At 43.3% G+C, this 18,141-nt stretch overlaps 1 protein-coding gene across 4 annotated transcripts in view; it reads left to right on the forward strand.

Moving 5' to 3' along the window:
- rims2a (regulating synaptic membrane exocytosis 2a) overlaps positions 1–18,141 on the forward strand; it is a 193,429-nt gene that overhangs the window by 39,511 nt on the left and 135,777 nt on the right. For 2 of the 4 annotated variants that reach the window (XM_034288998.1, XM_034288994.1), the window contains exon 7: positions 4,681–4,973. In XM_034288998.1, coding sequence (XP_034144889.1) covers positions 4,681–4,973 — 293 coding nt within the window. Of the gene's footprint in view, positions 1–4,680; positions 4,974–17,081; positions 17,717–18,141 lie in introns of those variants that run through there. The other 2 variants (XM_034288995.1, XM_034288997.1) reach the window with 2 other exon arrangements.

The following is an 18,141-nucleotide window of genomic DNA, read 5'->3' on the forward strand; positions in this document are numbered from 1 at the left end:
GATAACCTGTGTGGGGTGACTAGGTGACCTGTGTGGTGTGACTAAGTAACCTGTGTGGTGTGACCAGGTGACCTGTGTGGTGTGACTAGGTGACCTGTGTGGGATGACTAGGTGACCTGTGTGGTGTGACTAGGTGACCTGTGTGGGATGACTAGGTGACCTGTGTGGGGTGACTAGGTGACCTGTGTGGGGTGACTAGGTAACCTGTGTGGTGTGACTAGGTGACCTGTGTGGGGTGACTAGATGACCTGTGTGGGGTGACTAGGTAACCTGTGTGGGGTGACTAGGTAACCTGTGTGGGGTGACTAGGTGACCTGTGTGGGGTGACTAGATGACCTGTGTGGGGTGACTAGGTGACCTGTGTTGGGTGACTAGATGACCTGTGTGGGGTGACTAGGTGACCTGTGTGGGGTGACTAGGTAACCTGTGTGGGGTGACTAGGTAACCTGTGTGGGGTGACTAGATGACCTGTGTGGGGTGACTAGATGACCTGTGTGGGGTGACTAGGTGACCTGTGTGGGGTGACTAGATGACCTCTGTGGGGTGACTAGATGACCTGTGTGGGGTGACTAGGTGACCTGTGTTGGGTGACTAGGTGACATGTATGGGATGACTAAGTGACCTGTGTGGGGTGACTAGATGACCTGTGTGGGGTGACTAGATGACCTGTGTGGGGTGACTAGATAACCTGTGTGGGGTGACTAGGTGACCTGTGTGGGGTGACTAGGTGACCTGTGTGGGGTGACTAGGTGACCTGTGTGGGGTGACTAGATGACCTCTGTGGGGTGACTAGATGACCTGTGTGGGGTGACTAGGTGACCTGTGTGGGGTGACTAGGTGACCTGTGTGGGGTGACTAGGTGACCTGTGTGGGGTGACTAGGTGACCTGTGTGGGGTGACTCAGTAACTTGTGCTATGCCGGTTGATGTGCCTGTCTCAATGCGTTTATGAAAGAACTGGGTTATGATAAACAGACAGGGAGGCTGGACGAATCATCAGGGTGCAGTGTGTGTGTGTGTGTGCACATGGAACTGATTTGGAGGTTGTTTCTCTGCCTGTGTATTCAGTGTGTTCCTATCTTACTGAAGGTCATCACTACAATAGTAAAACAAGGAAAGTGAAGTGAGGACATTTGGCCAGTTAGGGTTTAGGTAAAATCATTATTTTTAGAAGTCCAAAATTGCCGGTCCTCACCTTGGTTGTGAAACCTATGTGTGTGTGAGAGAGAGATGTGGAGGTAGAGTGTAGCCCAGTACCAGTGGTTCAGTAAATTACATCTGATGGGTTAGGATGCTAAGGTCCTGACATGAGCCCCCTAGTATAAGTCCCAGGGTCACTTAGAAGGTCTTTGGGACATTCATACTTCTAAAAAATTATGTTTCATAATGTGTTAGGTTGTTTATATCTAGCTTCCCGCTTCTTATGATCAAGTCACCAGCAGCGGGGTCCACTTTAAGTGTCATTAAATAGATACTGCATAGCCTTGAAACGGTCAGTATTGAGAAAAGGAAAAGTCTGCACTCTTGCAATGATTTACAGCCTCAGTTCTAAGAGTGTATTTTACAACTCCAAGCCAGCCAGCCAGCGGAGGGTTTTGTAGTGTGCTGCATAGACCAGGCCCAGCCCACCCAAACCGAGCCCAACCCAGCCCAACCCAACCCGCCCAACACAGCCCAGCATGGCCCAACCAATAGTAATCACTGTGATGTAGTCCAGTTCAGAGCCATCTCTGCAGGACCAGGGCCAGAGGGAGTTAGGCTTGGGGCTGGGGGACTCTGCTGCTGTTCTTCACTTCAGCTGCTTGTCTGCATGTTTCTCTGCAGTACGTCACAGCTGTTAGTCAGTCTGTCTGTCAGTCAGTCAGTGACCATCATCCTCCCGATGCCATGCATCCTAGAATCGGATACAGTAGAAACAAAGAGAGGAACCGAGAGACAAAGACAGACAGAATCAGACTGTGAGAGACAGACAGTGTGATAGACACAGACAGACAGATGGACAGAGAGAGACAGACAGTGTGAGAGACACAGACAGACAGATGGACAGAGAGAGACAGACAGATAGAGAGAGACAGACAGACAGATGGACAGAGTGAGACAGACAGCAAGAGAGACACAGACAGACAGATGGACAGAGTGAGACAGACAGAAAGAGAGAGACAGATGGACAGAATGAGACAGACAGAGAGAGAGACACAGACAGACAGAGGGACAGAGAGAGACAGACAGTGTGAGAGAGACACAGACAGATGGACAGAGTGAGACAGACAGAGAGAGAGACAGACAGACAGATGGACAGAGAGACAGACAGAGAGAGAGAGAGACACAGACAGACAGATGGACAGAGAGAGACAGCCAGATAGAGACAGACAGACAAATGGACAGAGTGAGACAGACAGAGAGAGACAGACAGTGTGAGAGAGGCAGACAGACAGATGGTCAGAGTGAGACAGACAGATAGAGAGAGACAGACAGACAGATGGACAGAGTGAGACAGACAGAGAGAGAGAGACACAGACAGACAGATGGACAGAGAGAGACAGACAGTGTGAGAGAGAGAGACAGACAGATGGACAGAGAGACACAGACAGACAGAGAGAGAGAGAGACAAGAGAGAGAGAGACAGACAGAGAGAGACACTGGGGGTGGAAGCATTGTGCAGGTCCAATGACTGGCCATCTCTTCCATTGCACCAGCGTAGTCCCTACTCCAGACGAGGTGATTTCTAAATATGTCATAGAATGCAATAGAAACAAACTTCTATTTTGTGATACAGTGCTTGAATGAATGCGATATGATCAATAGAATGATTTATTGTTCTATTAACAATCACTCACATTAGCAATTTACTTTATTTAAAATGTCCCATTGCTATTGTATAGCCAACTTATTTTAATGAACGGCATCAGCAGAATGCGGTCTGTGTTTATTTGCTTGATTGTCCCTGCTCTAGGATGCATTTGGAGATGCAGTGCAGGGCTGTGAGGTTCTGCCTCTCAGGCCGAGTGATCAGGGCTCCTGTCGGCTCCTGGATTTATGAGGCTAATGTGGAGGGAGTGTTGGGGCTGCTGCTCCCTTCTGTTGAGCTGCTATCCAGCCCTCCTTTATACACACACAGCTGTATTAAACAATAAGACTGATACTGAACACTGTCTCCACACAGCTGTATTAAACAATAAGACTGATACTGAACACTGTCTCCACACTGCTGTATTAAACAATAAGACTGATACTGAACACTCTCCACACAGCTGTATTAAACAATAAGACTGATACTGAACACTGTCTCCACACAGCTGTATTAAACAATAAGACCGATACTGAACACTGTCTCCACACAGCTGTATTAAACAATAAGACCGATACTGAACACTGTCTCCACACAGCTGTATTAAACAATAAGACAGATACTGAACACTGTCTCCACACCGCTGTATTAAACAATAAGACTGATACTGAACACTGTCTCCACACAGTGGTATTAAACAATAAGACAGATGCTGAACACTGTCTCCACACCGCTGTATTAAACAATGAGACCAATACTGAACACTGTCTCCACACAGCTGTATTAAACAATAAGACCGATACTGAACACTGTTTCCACACAGCTGTATTAAACAATAAGACAGATACTAAACACTGTCTCCACACCGCTGTATTAAACAATAAGACTGATACTGAACACTGTCTCCACACAGCGGTATTAAACAATAAGACAGATACTGAACACTGTCTCCACACCGCTGTATTAAACAATAAGACCGATACTGTACACTGTCTCCACACAGCTGTATTAAACAATAAGACTGAAACTGAACACTGTCTCCACACAGCTGTATTAAACAATAAGACAGATTCTGAACACTGTCTCCACATCGCTGTGTTAAACAATAAGACTGATACTGAACACTCTCCACACAGATGTATTAAACAATAGGACTGATACTGAACACTGTCTCCACACAGCTGTATTAAACATTAAGACAGATACTGAACACTATCTCCACCCTGCTGTATTAAACAATAAGACAGATACTGAACACTGTCTCCACACTGCTGTATTAAACAATAAGACTGATACTGAACACTCTCCACACAGATGTATTAAACAATAGGACTTATACTGAACACTGTCTACAGCCTTCCTCTATGCACACAGAGCTATAATAAACATTAGGACTTCTGCAATATTTCTATTAAGAATTAACAATATACAGTATTGAGCACCACCAAGCCAATACCAGGGATATATAATGACATATTACTCTGTAGTCACCCAATTCATACCATTTTACCTGAACGTGGATACTTATTCTAGTCATTCTATTTTTATGCCTAGTCCTCAAATTGGCAAGAGATGGAGTATGTAGGTGGGTTTTAAACCATATGAACTTCAGGTTCCTAAAGATGGTATCATCTTGCATATAATCCTGTTATTCACAATCTAAATCAACATACTTAAGGCTACTGTATGTGTATGGTATCAAGTCATCCACATTCCCATCTGTTTAACTACACTGTCTCCTGTCTAGCAGGTCCAAGTATTCTGATTTCATGATACTTGAAGTGGCAGCTCTAAGTGTTGATCCATTCCACGTCTCTGTCCATCGTAGCCCAGGGATGTAGGCCTGCCATCATCTCTCCACGCGGCTAATTCCCTTGCCTCCTCTGTGCCCAGGTCATGTGGGTATGCAACTTGTGCCGAAAACAACAGGAAATCCTCACCAAGTCGGGGGCGTGGTTCTACAGCGGGGCTGCCGGACCGCGGGGTGTGTCTGAGAGCCTCCGAGGTCGACGCCACGAGGAGGCCCCCCAGGAGAAGAAAGCCAAACTGCAACAGGACCTCCTGTACCAGAGACCTACTGGGGACATATTGGCGGGCCGGAGCAGAGCTCCAGGGCTTCCGAGGCAGGGATCCCTGAACAACGGCTCTGGGCTGAGGCACTCTGGTCCAGGACAAGACATCGACTGGTGAGTCCATTTGGTGTGCGCAAGGTTGCGTGTGATGAATTCCCTCCTGGAACTGATTCGGATCGCCATTTTCTGGGAGGAGGATTTTCTGTTAGAGGAGAAACCTTCATGTGGTTGATTGGTTGGAAATATTCCTGAAGTTGTTACTGAGACATAAATAAGGGTCAGGAGTGTCATACTGGCCTATTGCAAGCTTCCATGCTTTACGAGCTAAATGGGAGCTCTGCGCACACACACACACACACACACGCTCACACACACACACACACACTCACACACACACACACACACACACACACACAGTAAGTATGCTTAATAATATCAAAGCACAACTAGGCATTAACACAATAATGACCCACAGTCACTCTCATACAATCACAAACCCACACTAGTGTCTTTGATGTTCCCCCTGGAGTCAAACTCAGCTACAGGGATTCCCTAGTTGGTGAACCGACTGTTGAATAGTCAATGTCTCTTCGTTTGAAGCTGCAGAAGCCAGACACGCTAAAGTATAGCCTCCAGCTGTATCAATGACAATAACTATATCCAGCTGTGGACCCAGGGTTTTAAAGTTGTGTTGTAAGCAGGTACAGATGATTTTGGATGGTTCAGGACAGACCTACATGAAACAACAATGCAGAGCTGTAGATGGTCTGCATTAAAGATGGACACTGGGTTATGTTTCTCCTAAATGCACAAGGCATCTGTAATCTCAGTGTGGATTCACCTGTTCAGATGAACAGGGTAAATAGATTAGCTGTTAGATAATGCTTCAATGTTATTATGCTGTGTATTTCTCTGGGTCTGGACTTGCTCCTGTTATCATAGCTTGGTTTTTTCATTTTAATCCCATTCATGACCACATACTGACTCTCTCCATTCGAAAGAGAAAGAGGGGTAGAAATAGAGAGAAAGAGAGAAGCAGACATAGAAGGCGAGATGTTCTCCCATGTGACCCTGCCAAGTTCTCCCATGTCACCCTGCTACTGTCTTCCACATGAAGGCCATCCTCTACAAGACCCTGGTGCTTACCTATGAAGGAACAAGGTGAACCCTCCTTATCATCTGGCAATGCTCAATGCTGGCAACTCTACATCCTTACCCAAGGTCTTCATTCCGCTACTTCCAGTCTATTAACCTTCCCACCCCATCCCACTCAGTCCTGTCAAATGTTTCTACAGCGTCTGAAAACCTATCATTTTAAATAGTTATCTAAAATAACTATGATAACACAAAACCAGGTCTTAAACCTGTGACACACTGTCACATATAAGAGATCAATAGTGGGGTTTCAGGCGGCTCCCATGTTATGTACTCTGATCTCACTTCAACCCAGTGTCTCTCAGAGCATTCACAGTCAGCCCACTAACACTTCTTCCTGACCACAGAATCACAATCTACCTGAACAGATGGACACTCAGCCATAAGCCATCCAAGCCCAACAGACTGCTTGCTATTAAGAATTCCAATAGACGGATTTCTGGTGTAGAAACAACTGGCCAAAAAACTTTCCAATCCCTAGTAGACATCTTACTCAGTAAGATCTTTTACTTCATTTGTAAAAGTATAAACCTGATAACAGAAAACCTGAGTATTATATTTCATCAGCTAACATTTTAGAAAATGTTATAAAATAAACAACAATGAGGAATGGTTGAGCAATGTAGAAATCTAAGAAATTGTTAGAAAAACCTATCCAACTTAAAAACAGAGACCAATGAAAACAGAATATGCCTTTATATATGGAAACACTAAAACAGTACAGAAATACACAAAGAAAACAGAAGGAATTGCATAACAGAATACAGCTTAATCCGATTGAAAACCCTTTAGTATCCCAACACTTCTGGGAACACTTGAAAAGCTACACAGTGACCTAACCAACCAAAGTGTATGTATAAACCACTTCTCTGACCTTTACATAACACTGAGAACAAAAACAGGAACCTGTACCTAACCCTAAGATAAAAAATAATAACATTTACCTAACCTTAAGAACATAAACAAGAACCTGATCCTAATCTTAAGAACAAAAACAAGAGCCTTTACCTGACGCCAAAAACAAGAACCTGTACCTAACCATAAGAAATGAAAATCTGAATCTTTGCCTAACCTAATAACAAAACCTAGAACCTTTACCTAACCCTAAAAACAAGAACCATTGCCTAACCCTAAGGACAAAAACAAGAACTTTTACCTAACCCTAAGGACAAAAACAAGAACCTTTACCTAACCCTAAGTACAAAAACAAGAACCTTTACCTAACCCTAAGTACAAAAACAAGAACTTTTACCTAACCCTAAGGACAAAATCAAGAACCTTTACTTAACCCTAAGTACAAAAACAAGAACATTTACCTAACCCTAAGAACAAAAACAAGAACTTTTTACCTAACCCTAAGGACAAAAACAAGAACCTTTACTTAACCCTAAGTACAAAAACAAGAACCTTTACCTAACCCTAAGTACAAAAACAAGAACCTTTACCTAACCCTAAGTACAAAAATGAGCTTAAACAAATAGCTGATATTTTACTGAAAAGGCTTGTGGTATTGATGCTAAACAAGATGATAACATTTACAGCCCACAAAATGAAATTAGCTGTCTTCAATAATCTTCAACATTATCCTCAGGATTAGTATCTCAGTTAATGTTTAGAACGAAGATCACCACAATCTTCTAAAGTTTAGGAAAATTAGACCCCAATAATTATCGGAAAATCGTGTGAACAGCAACCTTAGGAACATCTTCTGCAGTATTGCCTTCATCTGCATCATCATCATCAACAGAATATATCCATGAATAACCAACATCCAGGAAAGAGCTGTTCAGTTTCACACACACCTAAAGGAAACTCTCAAACATTCGATCAGAAAGCCTTCATCTCTGCTCCCCCTTGTTCCTCTGTACTCGTCTGTTGTCCCCTCTTCCCTTCTCCTTATCCTACTTTGTCTTTCCTGCTCCCCTCTTCTCTCTAACCCTAACGCTTAGAGCAGACTTTGTGATGGGAAGTGGGACTCTGTGCCATATGTTGAGATGCCCTGTGTTCTGTTGGCCCAGAGGGAGAAAACACACACACGGTAGACTGGAGGTGTGTTCCATTTGGTCCCATTCTTCCCCCACACCTTTTTCTCTGTCAACCTTGCAAATGTGTTCTGGATGCCCAATGATCTAGCCCTGGGACCGTCCTTTACTGTGTGGGCTTAGAGGAAACAACTCATTAAGCCTGTGTCCTCTCCTTGGCCACACCACCTACTGTTGGGCCCTTTGTTCCCAGACCCACCGTGACTCGCTGTCGGTCTGCTCACCTGGCATTTTCAAATGAATGTGGGTCCCAGCTATGGAGAACTGTCAGGATGGTTGACGAATATGAGTCTTCTGACGATCTTGTAGAGGGTCAGTCTGGGAAACAGCCTGAAAAGCTGGGCTTCTTCTATTCCTTTCTGTGTGGCGCCCTCAGTGATGCCACAGCAGCTCTAGTCAACAGAATGCTCAGCACATACATTTCAGTTGTCCACACTTTGAGTCCACTTCTTCAATACAGCTGTATTCCTCCATCTCCTATTCCTCTCACATTTCAGGCGTCCACTCCCATTATGTTCTCAAATGATCGAGAATTGGGAGAAGTGAAACAAAAGCTGGCTTTGTATCAGATGCATTTAAAAAAACGAAAACATTAGCCAGCTAGCGACTATAATGGCCCAACCCCTGTGTTATAATACATTATACTGTATCTGTAACAGGGTGCCATTTCGGACATAGTCAACCCCAAAAGTATTTCGACAGTGACACATTCTTTCTTTTTTGGCTTTGTATAACAGCACTGTTAAAATTATGCCACGTTTGGTAAAAGGAGAGACTATAAGTTTTAATTTGAGTGTTTTTTTATTCATATTGGATAAACAATTTATAAATTACAGAATGTTTTCTATATAGTCCCAACAGCAATAGCAATAGATATAATTTGCATGCAATTATTGACTGAAGCCTGCGAGCCATAGACAACACCAGACGCTGGGTATCTTCCCTGGTGCTCTGCCAGGCCTGTACTGCAGCCATCTTCAGTGCCTACTTGATTCAGAACCTTTTTCCCTTCAGTCTTCTCTTCAAAATGTGAAAGGCACGCTCAATTGGATTTGGATCAGGTGGTTGACCTAGTCAGTCAATAACTCCAGTTTTTAGAACTCCTTTGAGTCATTGTCCTACTGCCTGATGTAGCTCCTTTACAGTCTTGTGGTTGTATCTGAGCAGACAAGTTGTTTAAGTGCTTTTCAGAATCCATCCTGTTTCTGCCATGAGCAGTAACATGATCAATGAAGACAAGTGAGCGAGTACCAGATGCAAACATACAGTATCTCACAAAGGTGAGTACACCCCTCACATTTTTGTAAATATTTGATTATATCTGTTCATGTGACAACACTGAAGAAATGGCACTTTGCTACAATGTAAAGTAGTGAGTGTACAGCTTGTATAACAGTGTAAATTTGCTTTCCCCTCAAAATAACTTAACACACAGCCATTCAAGTCTAAACTGCTGGCAACAAAAGGAAGTCGTCCCAGAAGGAAGCCTCTTCTGAAGATGATGCACAAGTAAGCCTGCAAACAGTTTGCTGAAGACAAGCAGACTAAGGACATGGATTACTGGAACCATGTCCTGTGGCCTGATGAGACCAAGATAAACTTATTTGGTTCAGATGGTGTCAAGCATGTGTGACGGCAACCAGGTGAGGAGTACAAAGACAAGTTTGTCTTGCCTACAGTCAAGCATGGTGGTGAGAGTGTCATGGTCTGAGGCTGCATGATTGCTGCCGGCACTGGGGAGCTACAGTTCTTTCAGTGAACCATGAATGCCAACATGTACTGTGACATACTGAAGCAGAGTCTGATCCCCTCCCTTTGGAGACTGGGCCGCAGAGCAGTATTCAAACATGATAACGACCCCAAACACACCTCCAAGACGACCACTGCCTTGCTAAAGAAGGTGAAGGTAAAGGTGATAGACTGGCCAAGCTTGTCTCCAGACCTAAACCCTATTGAGCATCTGTGGGGCATCTTCAAACAGAAGGTGGAGGAGCGCAAGGTCATCATGGAGGTGTGGAAGAGGACTCCAGTGGCAACCTGGGAAGCTCTGGTGAACTCCATGCCGAAGAAGGTTAAGGAAAATGATGGTGTCCATACAAAATATTGACACTTTGGGCCCAATTTTGACATTTTCACCTAGGGGTGTACTCACTTTTGTTGCCAGCGGTTTAGACATTAATGGCTGTGTGTTGTGTCATTTTGAGGGGACAGCAAATTTACACTGTTATACAAGCTGTACACTCAGTACTTTACATTGTAGCAAAGTGTCATTCCTTCAGTGCTGTCACGTGAAAAGATATAATTAAATATTTACAAAAATGTGAGGGGTGTACTCACTTATGTGAGATACTGTACATACCTGAAGCAGAACACCCCTTCCACCTTCTTTCATAGATGAAAGGGATCCACTGCACTCATCTGAGCATTCCTTCCTCAGGATCTCCCAAACAGTGAATTATGACATACCTAATGTTTTGACCATGTCCTGAATGAAATATTCAGATTCACCTATCTCAAGAAGGCCAGCTTAACTTGCATTGACTCTCATTTGGTCCTCATGTTGTCAGACACAAGCAACATAATCTAAATATGAATGCAAAGCCTGGAATCTAGGCTATACATTACCAGGTCCCTTGTGCATGCACAATTGATGCAAACACAAAACACCTCCCTAAAAAGATACAGCTTTGAGGGAAATTGTCCAAATACTTTTGGCACCCATAAACTGGACACCTATGTACAAAGCTGTAATTTCAAAATTTTATCTTAAAATGCAAAAAAATACCTTAATTTTTTATTTTATTAAATCTGACTGTATCTACTTTGACCCCATTGTCATTGTCATTTTAAATCCTGTGCTAGAATACTGAGCAAAAAACTGTCCACGTACTTTTCTAGTTCAATTAATTACAGATTTTGAAATAGGACAAGGATAATCTGTTAGGCAGAATTATTATTTTACCTTAATTTACCACAAAATATCTGTTTTATATTAGATTTTAAGTTCTTTTAAGTACTTTTTCAAATTCCGACCCATAGCAATTCACATTCTAGCCTCTGAGTTTCAGCCTTTTGTTTCTGGAGATTCACCTAGCAGGAAGCATGCGAAGCAGAGGTATAGCATTTACATAATACACATACACTTAGGTCCGGAAATAACTGGACCCTGACACAAGTTTTGTTATTTTGGCTGTTTACCAAATTGTATTCAGGATACAGTTAAATAATGAATATGGGCTTAAAGTACAGTCCCTCAGCTTTTATGTGAGGGTATTCACGTTCAATTTGGAGGAAGAGTTAAGGAATTACAGCTCTTTAATATGTAGCCCCTTCTTTTTCAAGGGACCAAAATAATTGGACAATTGACTCAAAAGCTCTTTCATGGACAGGTGTGAGCTATTCCTTCGTTATTTCTTCATCAATTAAGAGATAAATGGTCTGGAGTTTCTGGAATTCCAGGTGTGGCATTCGTACTTGGAAGTTGTTGCTGTGAAGCCCCAACATGCGGTCAAAGGAGCTTTCAATGCAATTGAAACAGGCCATCCTTAGCCTGCAAAAAAGAAAAATTCCATCAGAGAGATAGCAGGAACATTAGGAGGGGACAAATCAACAGTTTGGTACATTCTGAGAAGAAAAATCACTGGTGAACCCTGCAACAGAAAAGGCCTGGACGTCCGTGGAAGACAACAGTTGTGGATGATCATAGAATCCTTTCCATGGTAAAGAAAAACCCCTTCACAACATCCTGCCAAGTGAAAAATACTCTCCAGGAGGTAGGCATATCATTTTCCAAGTCTACCATGAAGAGAATACTTCATGAGAGCTAATACAGAGGGTTCACCACAAGGTGCAAACCATTCATAAACCTCAAGAATAGAAAGGCCAGTTTAGAATTAGCCAAAAAACATTGAAAAAAGACAGCCCAGTTCTGGCATAACGACTGCTACTTTAAGACACTGTGCTGATCAATTAACATCTATCCTTACTTTTATTTTCAACTGGTCTCTGCAAATTGGTATTATGCCTGCTTGTTTTAAATCTGCTGTGATCATACCAGATCCAAATAAAAGTGGAATGATTATAGGCCTGTGGCCTTGACCTCTGTCATTATGAAAGTGTTTGAGCGTTTGATATGTAAACACCTGTCTAGTATTTCACTTGATCCTCACCAATTTGCTTATAGAGCCAATAGGAGTGTTGACGATGCAGTTTCACTCTGTTTGCACTCTATTCTTCAACATCTGGAGTTAAGATCTACATATGTACGTGTCCTCTTTGTGGATTTTAGCTCTGCGTTCAACACCATCGTCCCTGTAAAGTGGATTCATACTCTACAGGAGCTAGGTGTTAGAACATCACTTTGCAAATGGATTTTAAACTTTCTATGTGATAGGAAGCAAGTGGTTAGAATGGGTGATTACGTCTCACAGTCAGAAATCTTGAACACTGGCGCCCCTCAGGGCTGCGTCCTTTTCCCACTACTGTATTCTTTATACACACAATTTTGTCAATCACACACCAGTTCAGTTTTGTTGTTTAAGTTTGCTGATGATACCTCTGTAGTTGGTCTTATTACTAACGAAGATGAGTCTGACTACCGCAGAGAAGTGGAGGGGCTGGTGAAATGATAAGAAAGCTTTAACTTAACACTTAACATCTCTAAAACCAAGGAACTGGTAGTGGATTTTAGAAGGACCCCTTGTCCCCTCCCTACGCTCTCCATTAATGGGATGGAGGTGGAGAGGGTCACTTCATTCCAGTTCCTTGGGATCATAATCCAGGAATCTTTATCATGGGAGCTCAACACTAATATTAAGATCTGTAAAGCTCACCAGCGACTCCACTTTCTGCGGCAGCTAAAAAAGTTTAGAGTGAGTCGAATTGCCATGACCCACTTTTATAGGTAAACCATTGAAAGCGGGCTTACTTTTTCCATGCTTGTCTGGTTCGGTCACACAACCGCTCAGGACAAAATCAGAATGGAAAAAGTGGTACGCAGAGCATCAAAAATCATAGGTTGTAGCCTTCCTTCACTTTTCACCACCAGAATAATCAGGAAGGCTAAAAACATCATTGCGGACCACTCTCATCCTGCTCTCTATCTATTTAATCTCTTACCATCAGGAAGAAGATATAGGAGTATTAAGACTTCTACATCACGTTTTAGAGACAACACTTACCCTTTGGCTATTAGGCATCTGAATTTGCACTGATTATTTGCAGCATTCTATCAACTGTGCTCTTCATTGCCGTGGGGTAATGTCTTTTGTCTGCAGGGTTTTGGTCTTATGTCCCATTTGTACCTATGATGTTTGTCTTTTAAGTTTTTGTTTTTATGTCTGAGAGTTGTACCAAGACAAATTCCTATCTACTTGTTGACATGGCAATAAATTGAATTGAATTGAACAGCGTTCTTTGGACAAATGAAACTAAGATCAACCTGTACCAGAATGATGGGAAGAAAAAAGTATGGAGAAGGTTTGGAGCGGCTCACTTGGTGGAGGCAGTGTGATGGCATGGGCATGCATGGCTTCCGATGGCGCTGGGTGTTTATTGATGATGTGACAGGAGACAGAAGCAGCCGTGTGAATTCTGGGATTCTGGGATTTATGGTCTGCTCAGATTCAGCAAATTCAGCAAGGTTGATTGGACGGCACTTCACTTTACAGATGGACAATGACCCAAAACATACTGCGAAAGCAACCCAGGAGTTTTTTAAGGCAAAGAAGTGGAATATTCTGCAATGGCAATCAACCCGATTTAGCATGCATTTTACTTGGTGAAGACAAAAGTTAAGGCAGAATGTCCCACGAACAAACAACAACTGAAGAAAGCTGCAGTAAAGGCCTGGCAAAATATCACAAAGGAGGAAACCCTGCGTTTGGCGATGTCCATGCGTTCCAGACTTCAAGTAATCATTGCATGCTAAGGATTCTCAACAAAGTATAAAAAATTATGTAAATGATTTCATTTATGATTGTCTTAATTTGTCCAATTATATTTGAGCCTCTGAAATAAGGGGACTGTGTATGAAAATGGTTGCAATTCCTGAATGTTTTATACAATATTTTTGCATAAAACAGCTTTCAACCCCTTGAATTAAAGCTGATCGTCTGTACTTTTGCATCTCGGTAGTTTCATTAAAAATCCATTGTGGTGGCGTACAGAGCCAAAATTATGAAAATTGTGTCTGTGTCCAGATATTTCCGGACCTTGCTCTATCTGCACATATTATGTGATAGTAATTGTACTTCGTTTTTGAGGAACTGTTTTGCCCCTCCAACAATTCCTTCAGAACTACTAGTTAAAAAGTACGCAAATCTTCCAGATTTTTTTTTTATGCTGCTGTGATCACGGTGAAGCAATTTGCATTTTACACAATGAACATTTGGCAAAGAAAATCACCCCCCCTAAAAAATTGGGTTCACTCTCAAACACACATACACACACACACACACACACACGTTGCACACACATTCAAACATACAAACAACATGCCACAGCCAACAAAGAGTGGTAGCTAATCCTGAGGTTGCTGTATCTATTTACAGTTCGATCTACTGTAGCCATGTGTTGTAAGGTGTCTATATATTTTGTGATGTTACGACCATGGGGGAGAATGGTAGCAGTGAAGGATTCTGGCTTTGGCAGCACTGTGTTAGGCAGTGACACAAAACAGGAAACGGCCTGTCTGGGAACTCAGAGGATAATGGCGATGATGGATAGCGGAGTGCCCATAAATAGAACTTCTACTGCATTAGCACCAAAACCCACTTTCATTAATCTTAAAGAATGTTTAAATTAACTCAGAATCTATTCCACTGAAAGAGAGAGAGAGAGAAAACAGCTGACAGCCAATTTACAAGGTGAAATAACTAGTGAAGGGCTCTAATTTATCTTGGTCTCTTGAGGTGTCATTGGAATGAACACACAGATATGCAACAACCAGGTAGTCAGGGTGTGGAGAGGCACTGATAAAACAACAATAATTAGGCTTGAATTAGAATATAATAACCTGTTTGTGTATCTCAAGGTTTACCAGATTAATCCACACAGAAGCAGGCTCTTCCTCAGAACCTAGCCCAGCCCTTTGCCTCAGAACATAGCCCAGCTCAGCCCAGCCCTAGCCTTTGCCTCAGAACCTTATCTCAGCCCAGCCCTTGCCTTTGCCTCAGAACCTAGCCCAGCTCAGCCCTGCCCTAGCCTTTGCCTCGGAGCCTAGCCCAGCTCAGCCCAGCCCTAGCTTTTCATTCAGAGCATAGCCAAGCTCAGCCGAGCCCTTGACTTTGCCTCAAAACCTATCCCAGCTCAGCCCAGCCATTGCCTTTCCCTCAGAGCCAAGTTCAGCTCAGCCCAGCCCTTTCCCTCAGAGCCTAGCCCAGCCCTAGCCTTTCCCTTAGATCATAGCCCAGCTCAGCCCAGCCCTAGCCTTTCCCTTAGATCCTAACCCAGCTCAACCCAGCCATAGCCTTTCCCTCAGAGCCCAGCTCTGCCCCATCCCAGCTCCAGACCCTTTTGCCCCACCTTGCCTAGCCCAGTCCTTGCTCCTACTGAGCCCTAGCCCTTGTGCCATCCCTGTTCGACCAAATCATATTGCATTTGTTATCAGAAGAAGACAAACATAGGATAACAACATGAACTCCAATATTCCATACTTGACCATTTCTGTCATTAGTGAGATCTGTGTTCCCCAGCCAAACTAATGAATGCACCTACGGAGATGCATTACCCTGCTTCATATTTCACAGTAAATGTACAAAAACGCATTATCATGCTTACTGAGACAGAACAGAGATAGATTACTGTGCTTCACAGAGACAGAACAGAGATGCATTACTGTGCTTCACAGAGACAGAACAGAGATGCATTACTGTGCTTCACAGAGACAGAACAGAGATGCATTACTGTGCTTCACAGAGACAGAACAGAGATGCATTACTGTGCTTCACAGAGACAGAACAGAGATGCATTATTATTCTTTACAGAAATAGAACAGAGATGCATTATTATTCTTTACAGAAATAGAACAGAGATGCATTACTTTCCTTTACAGAGACAGAACAGAGATGCATTACTGTTCCTCACAGAGACAGAACAGATATGCATTACTGTGCTTCACAGAGACAGATCAGAGATGCATTACTGTTCTTCACAGAGACAGAACAGAAATGCATTACTGTGCTTCACAGAGACAGATCAGAGATGCATTACTGTGCTTCACATAGAAAGAACATAAATACATTACCATGCTTTACAGTGAAAGAACCAAAATGCATTACCATGCTTCACAGTGAATGAACAGAGATGCATTACCATGCTTTACACTGAAAGAACCAAAATGCATTACCGTTCTTCACATTGAATGAACAGAGATGCATTACCATGATTCACAGTGATAGAACAGCAACCAGTGCAGCAGCAGGGATGATATACTCAGTTCTGTTTTCTAAAGAACCAATGCATCTGGATGCTTAGTCGGTGACAGTTTACATAACCCAATGTCTAAACTAAATTGCAAAATAACTACACTGCACACTTTTATGTTTATTCTTATCATTACAGTATGTTAACCATTGATCAGAGAATATTGCCAATCACATATTTGCATATTTAATCTAGGACATCCCTTTATTATAAAAAAAGGTGGTCAATCCATCCATTTGTCTGTGCCCCTCTAAAACCTTCCCCTGTCTGTCTGTATTAGTTTTTGGTGTAAATTACCCTTTGCTTAGTGTCTGTAACACTCATGTAAGCATGCTTGTGTGAGGAGACAACCTCCCCTGTCCTCCCTGGGAGGATCATCCAGTCTGATTTGTGAGTAAACTCTGTCAGGTCCATTAGATTTAATTTCCTTGGTTCACTCCCTCCTTTCCTTTCCCCTTTCTTCCCATCCTGCCTCTCTCCTCTCACTCTTCCAGAGGAATTAGAATGCCTTGTCCTCCTTTATGAGAGCTGATGGTTGCCAGTCAGATACGGCAAAAGCACTGACGACAGCATCTCTACGCGCAAGTGTATTGTATCTGCTTGCGCGGTCTGGAGTATGAGAAAGAGAGGGATACCAGCAAGCGTGTGCGCGACTGAAAGCCTGCGCGTTGTGTGTGCGCGTGTGTGTATGTGTGTGTGCTCTAATGGGCAGAGAGAAATATGAGTTGAGTATGAGGCTGCCACTGATACACCGGTAAGAGATGCTTGCTTTGCTCGAAGATGCCTCGCTGCTGCTTTTTTTCGTTCTCTTTTTCATCACATCCACCCCGAAGAGACCCTGCTACAGGCAGAGGAAAAAGCTCTCTTCAAGCACCTACATTTTGTCGGGTTAAGTTCGGAGCATAATGACTGTACAATCGAGCCCGGGCTGCTTCTTATTTAAGGACACTTTTTACCAAGATCAGGAGAAATATGGAACTTGACTGGCGTCTTCTCGTTTAATGCGCCCCGGGAGATAGAAGGGGGTCCGGGCGGAGAGCGAGTCAGCGCAGGTGGATGTATTATGTGAAGAAAAGGGCCTGAGGATAAAAGAAACAGAGGAAAAGGGAGGAAAATGCAGTTTGATACATTGCGTCAATTTTGCAGTTCCGTTCTATCTCATTTTAATGAGGCTTTCACGCCGCCTCAGAACATTCTGCAGACGGAGCTATTCGAGCAGGCTTTGAGCAACATCGGGTGAGTGATTCCATTGTAAGAACGTGTGATTTATGAAGGGCTTCCCCGTTGCTATGTCGAAGAGAGGGGGTTTCGCTTATCGATCCATCCGCAGCAGCCTATGCGAACACGTCGCGTTCCTTCCGGGGAGTTGCAGTTGATTTTCGAGAGAGTGGGAGAGAGAGTGATGTTGGATGGAAGCGTCATGAAACAATACGGCTAAAATGCTGAAGTGTGTGGGTGTGTGCGTGTGTGTGTTTCTGTGTTGTACTGCTGCAACCGCTTGTGTGCTGCTGTGCCTGCCTGCGCGGGTAACGTTACGGGTAGAAGTCGTGATACTGCTCGAGCCTCACATCGTTTGAGTGACTTGTGACGCTGGTTTCCAAAAGCTTACCTCCATTTATAAGCCACACCAAACACCAATAGCGTTTGTCTTTCCTTGTGTG

The sequence above is a fragment of the Esox lucius genome, chromosome 20, assembly GCF_011004845.1.
Source record: "Esox lucius isolate fEsoLuc1 chromosome 20, fEsoLuc1.pri, whole genome shotgun sequence".
Lineage (NCBI taxonomy): Eukaryota > Metazoa > Chordata > Actinopteri > Esociformes > Esocidae > Esox > Esox lucius.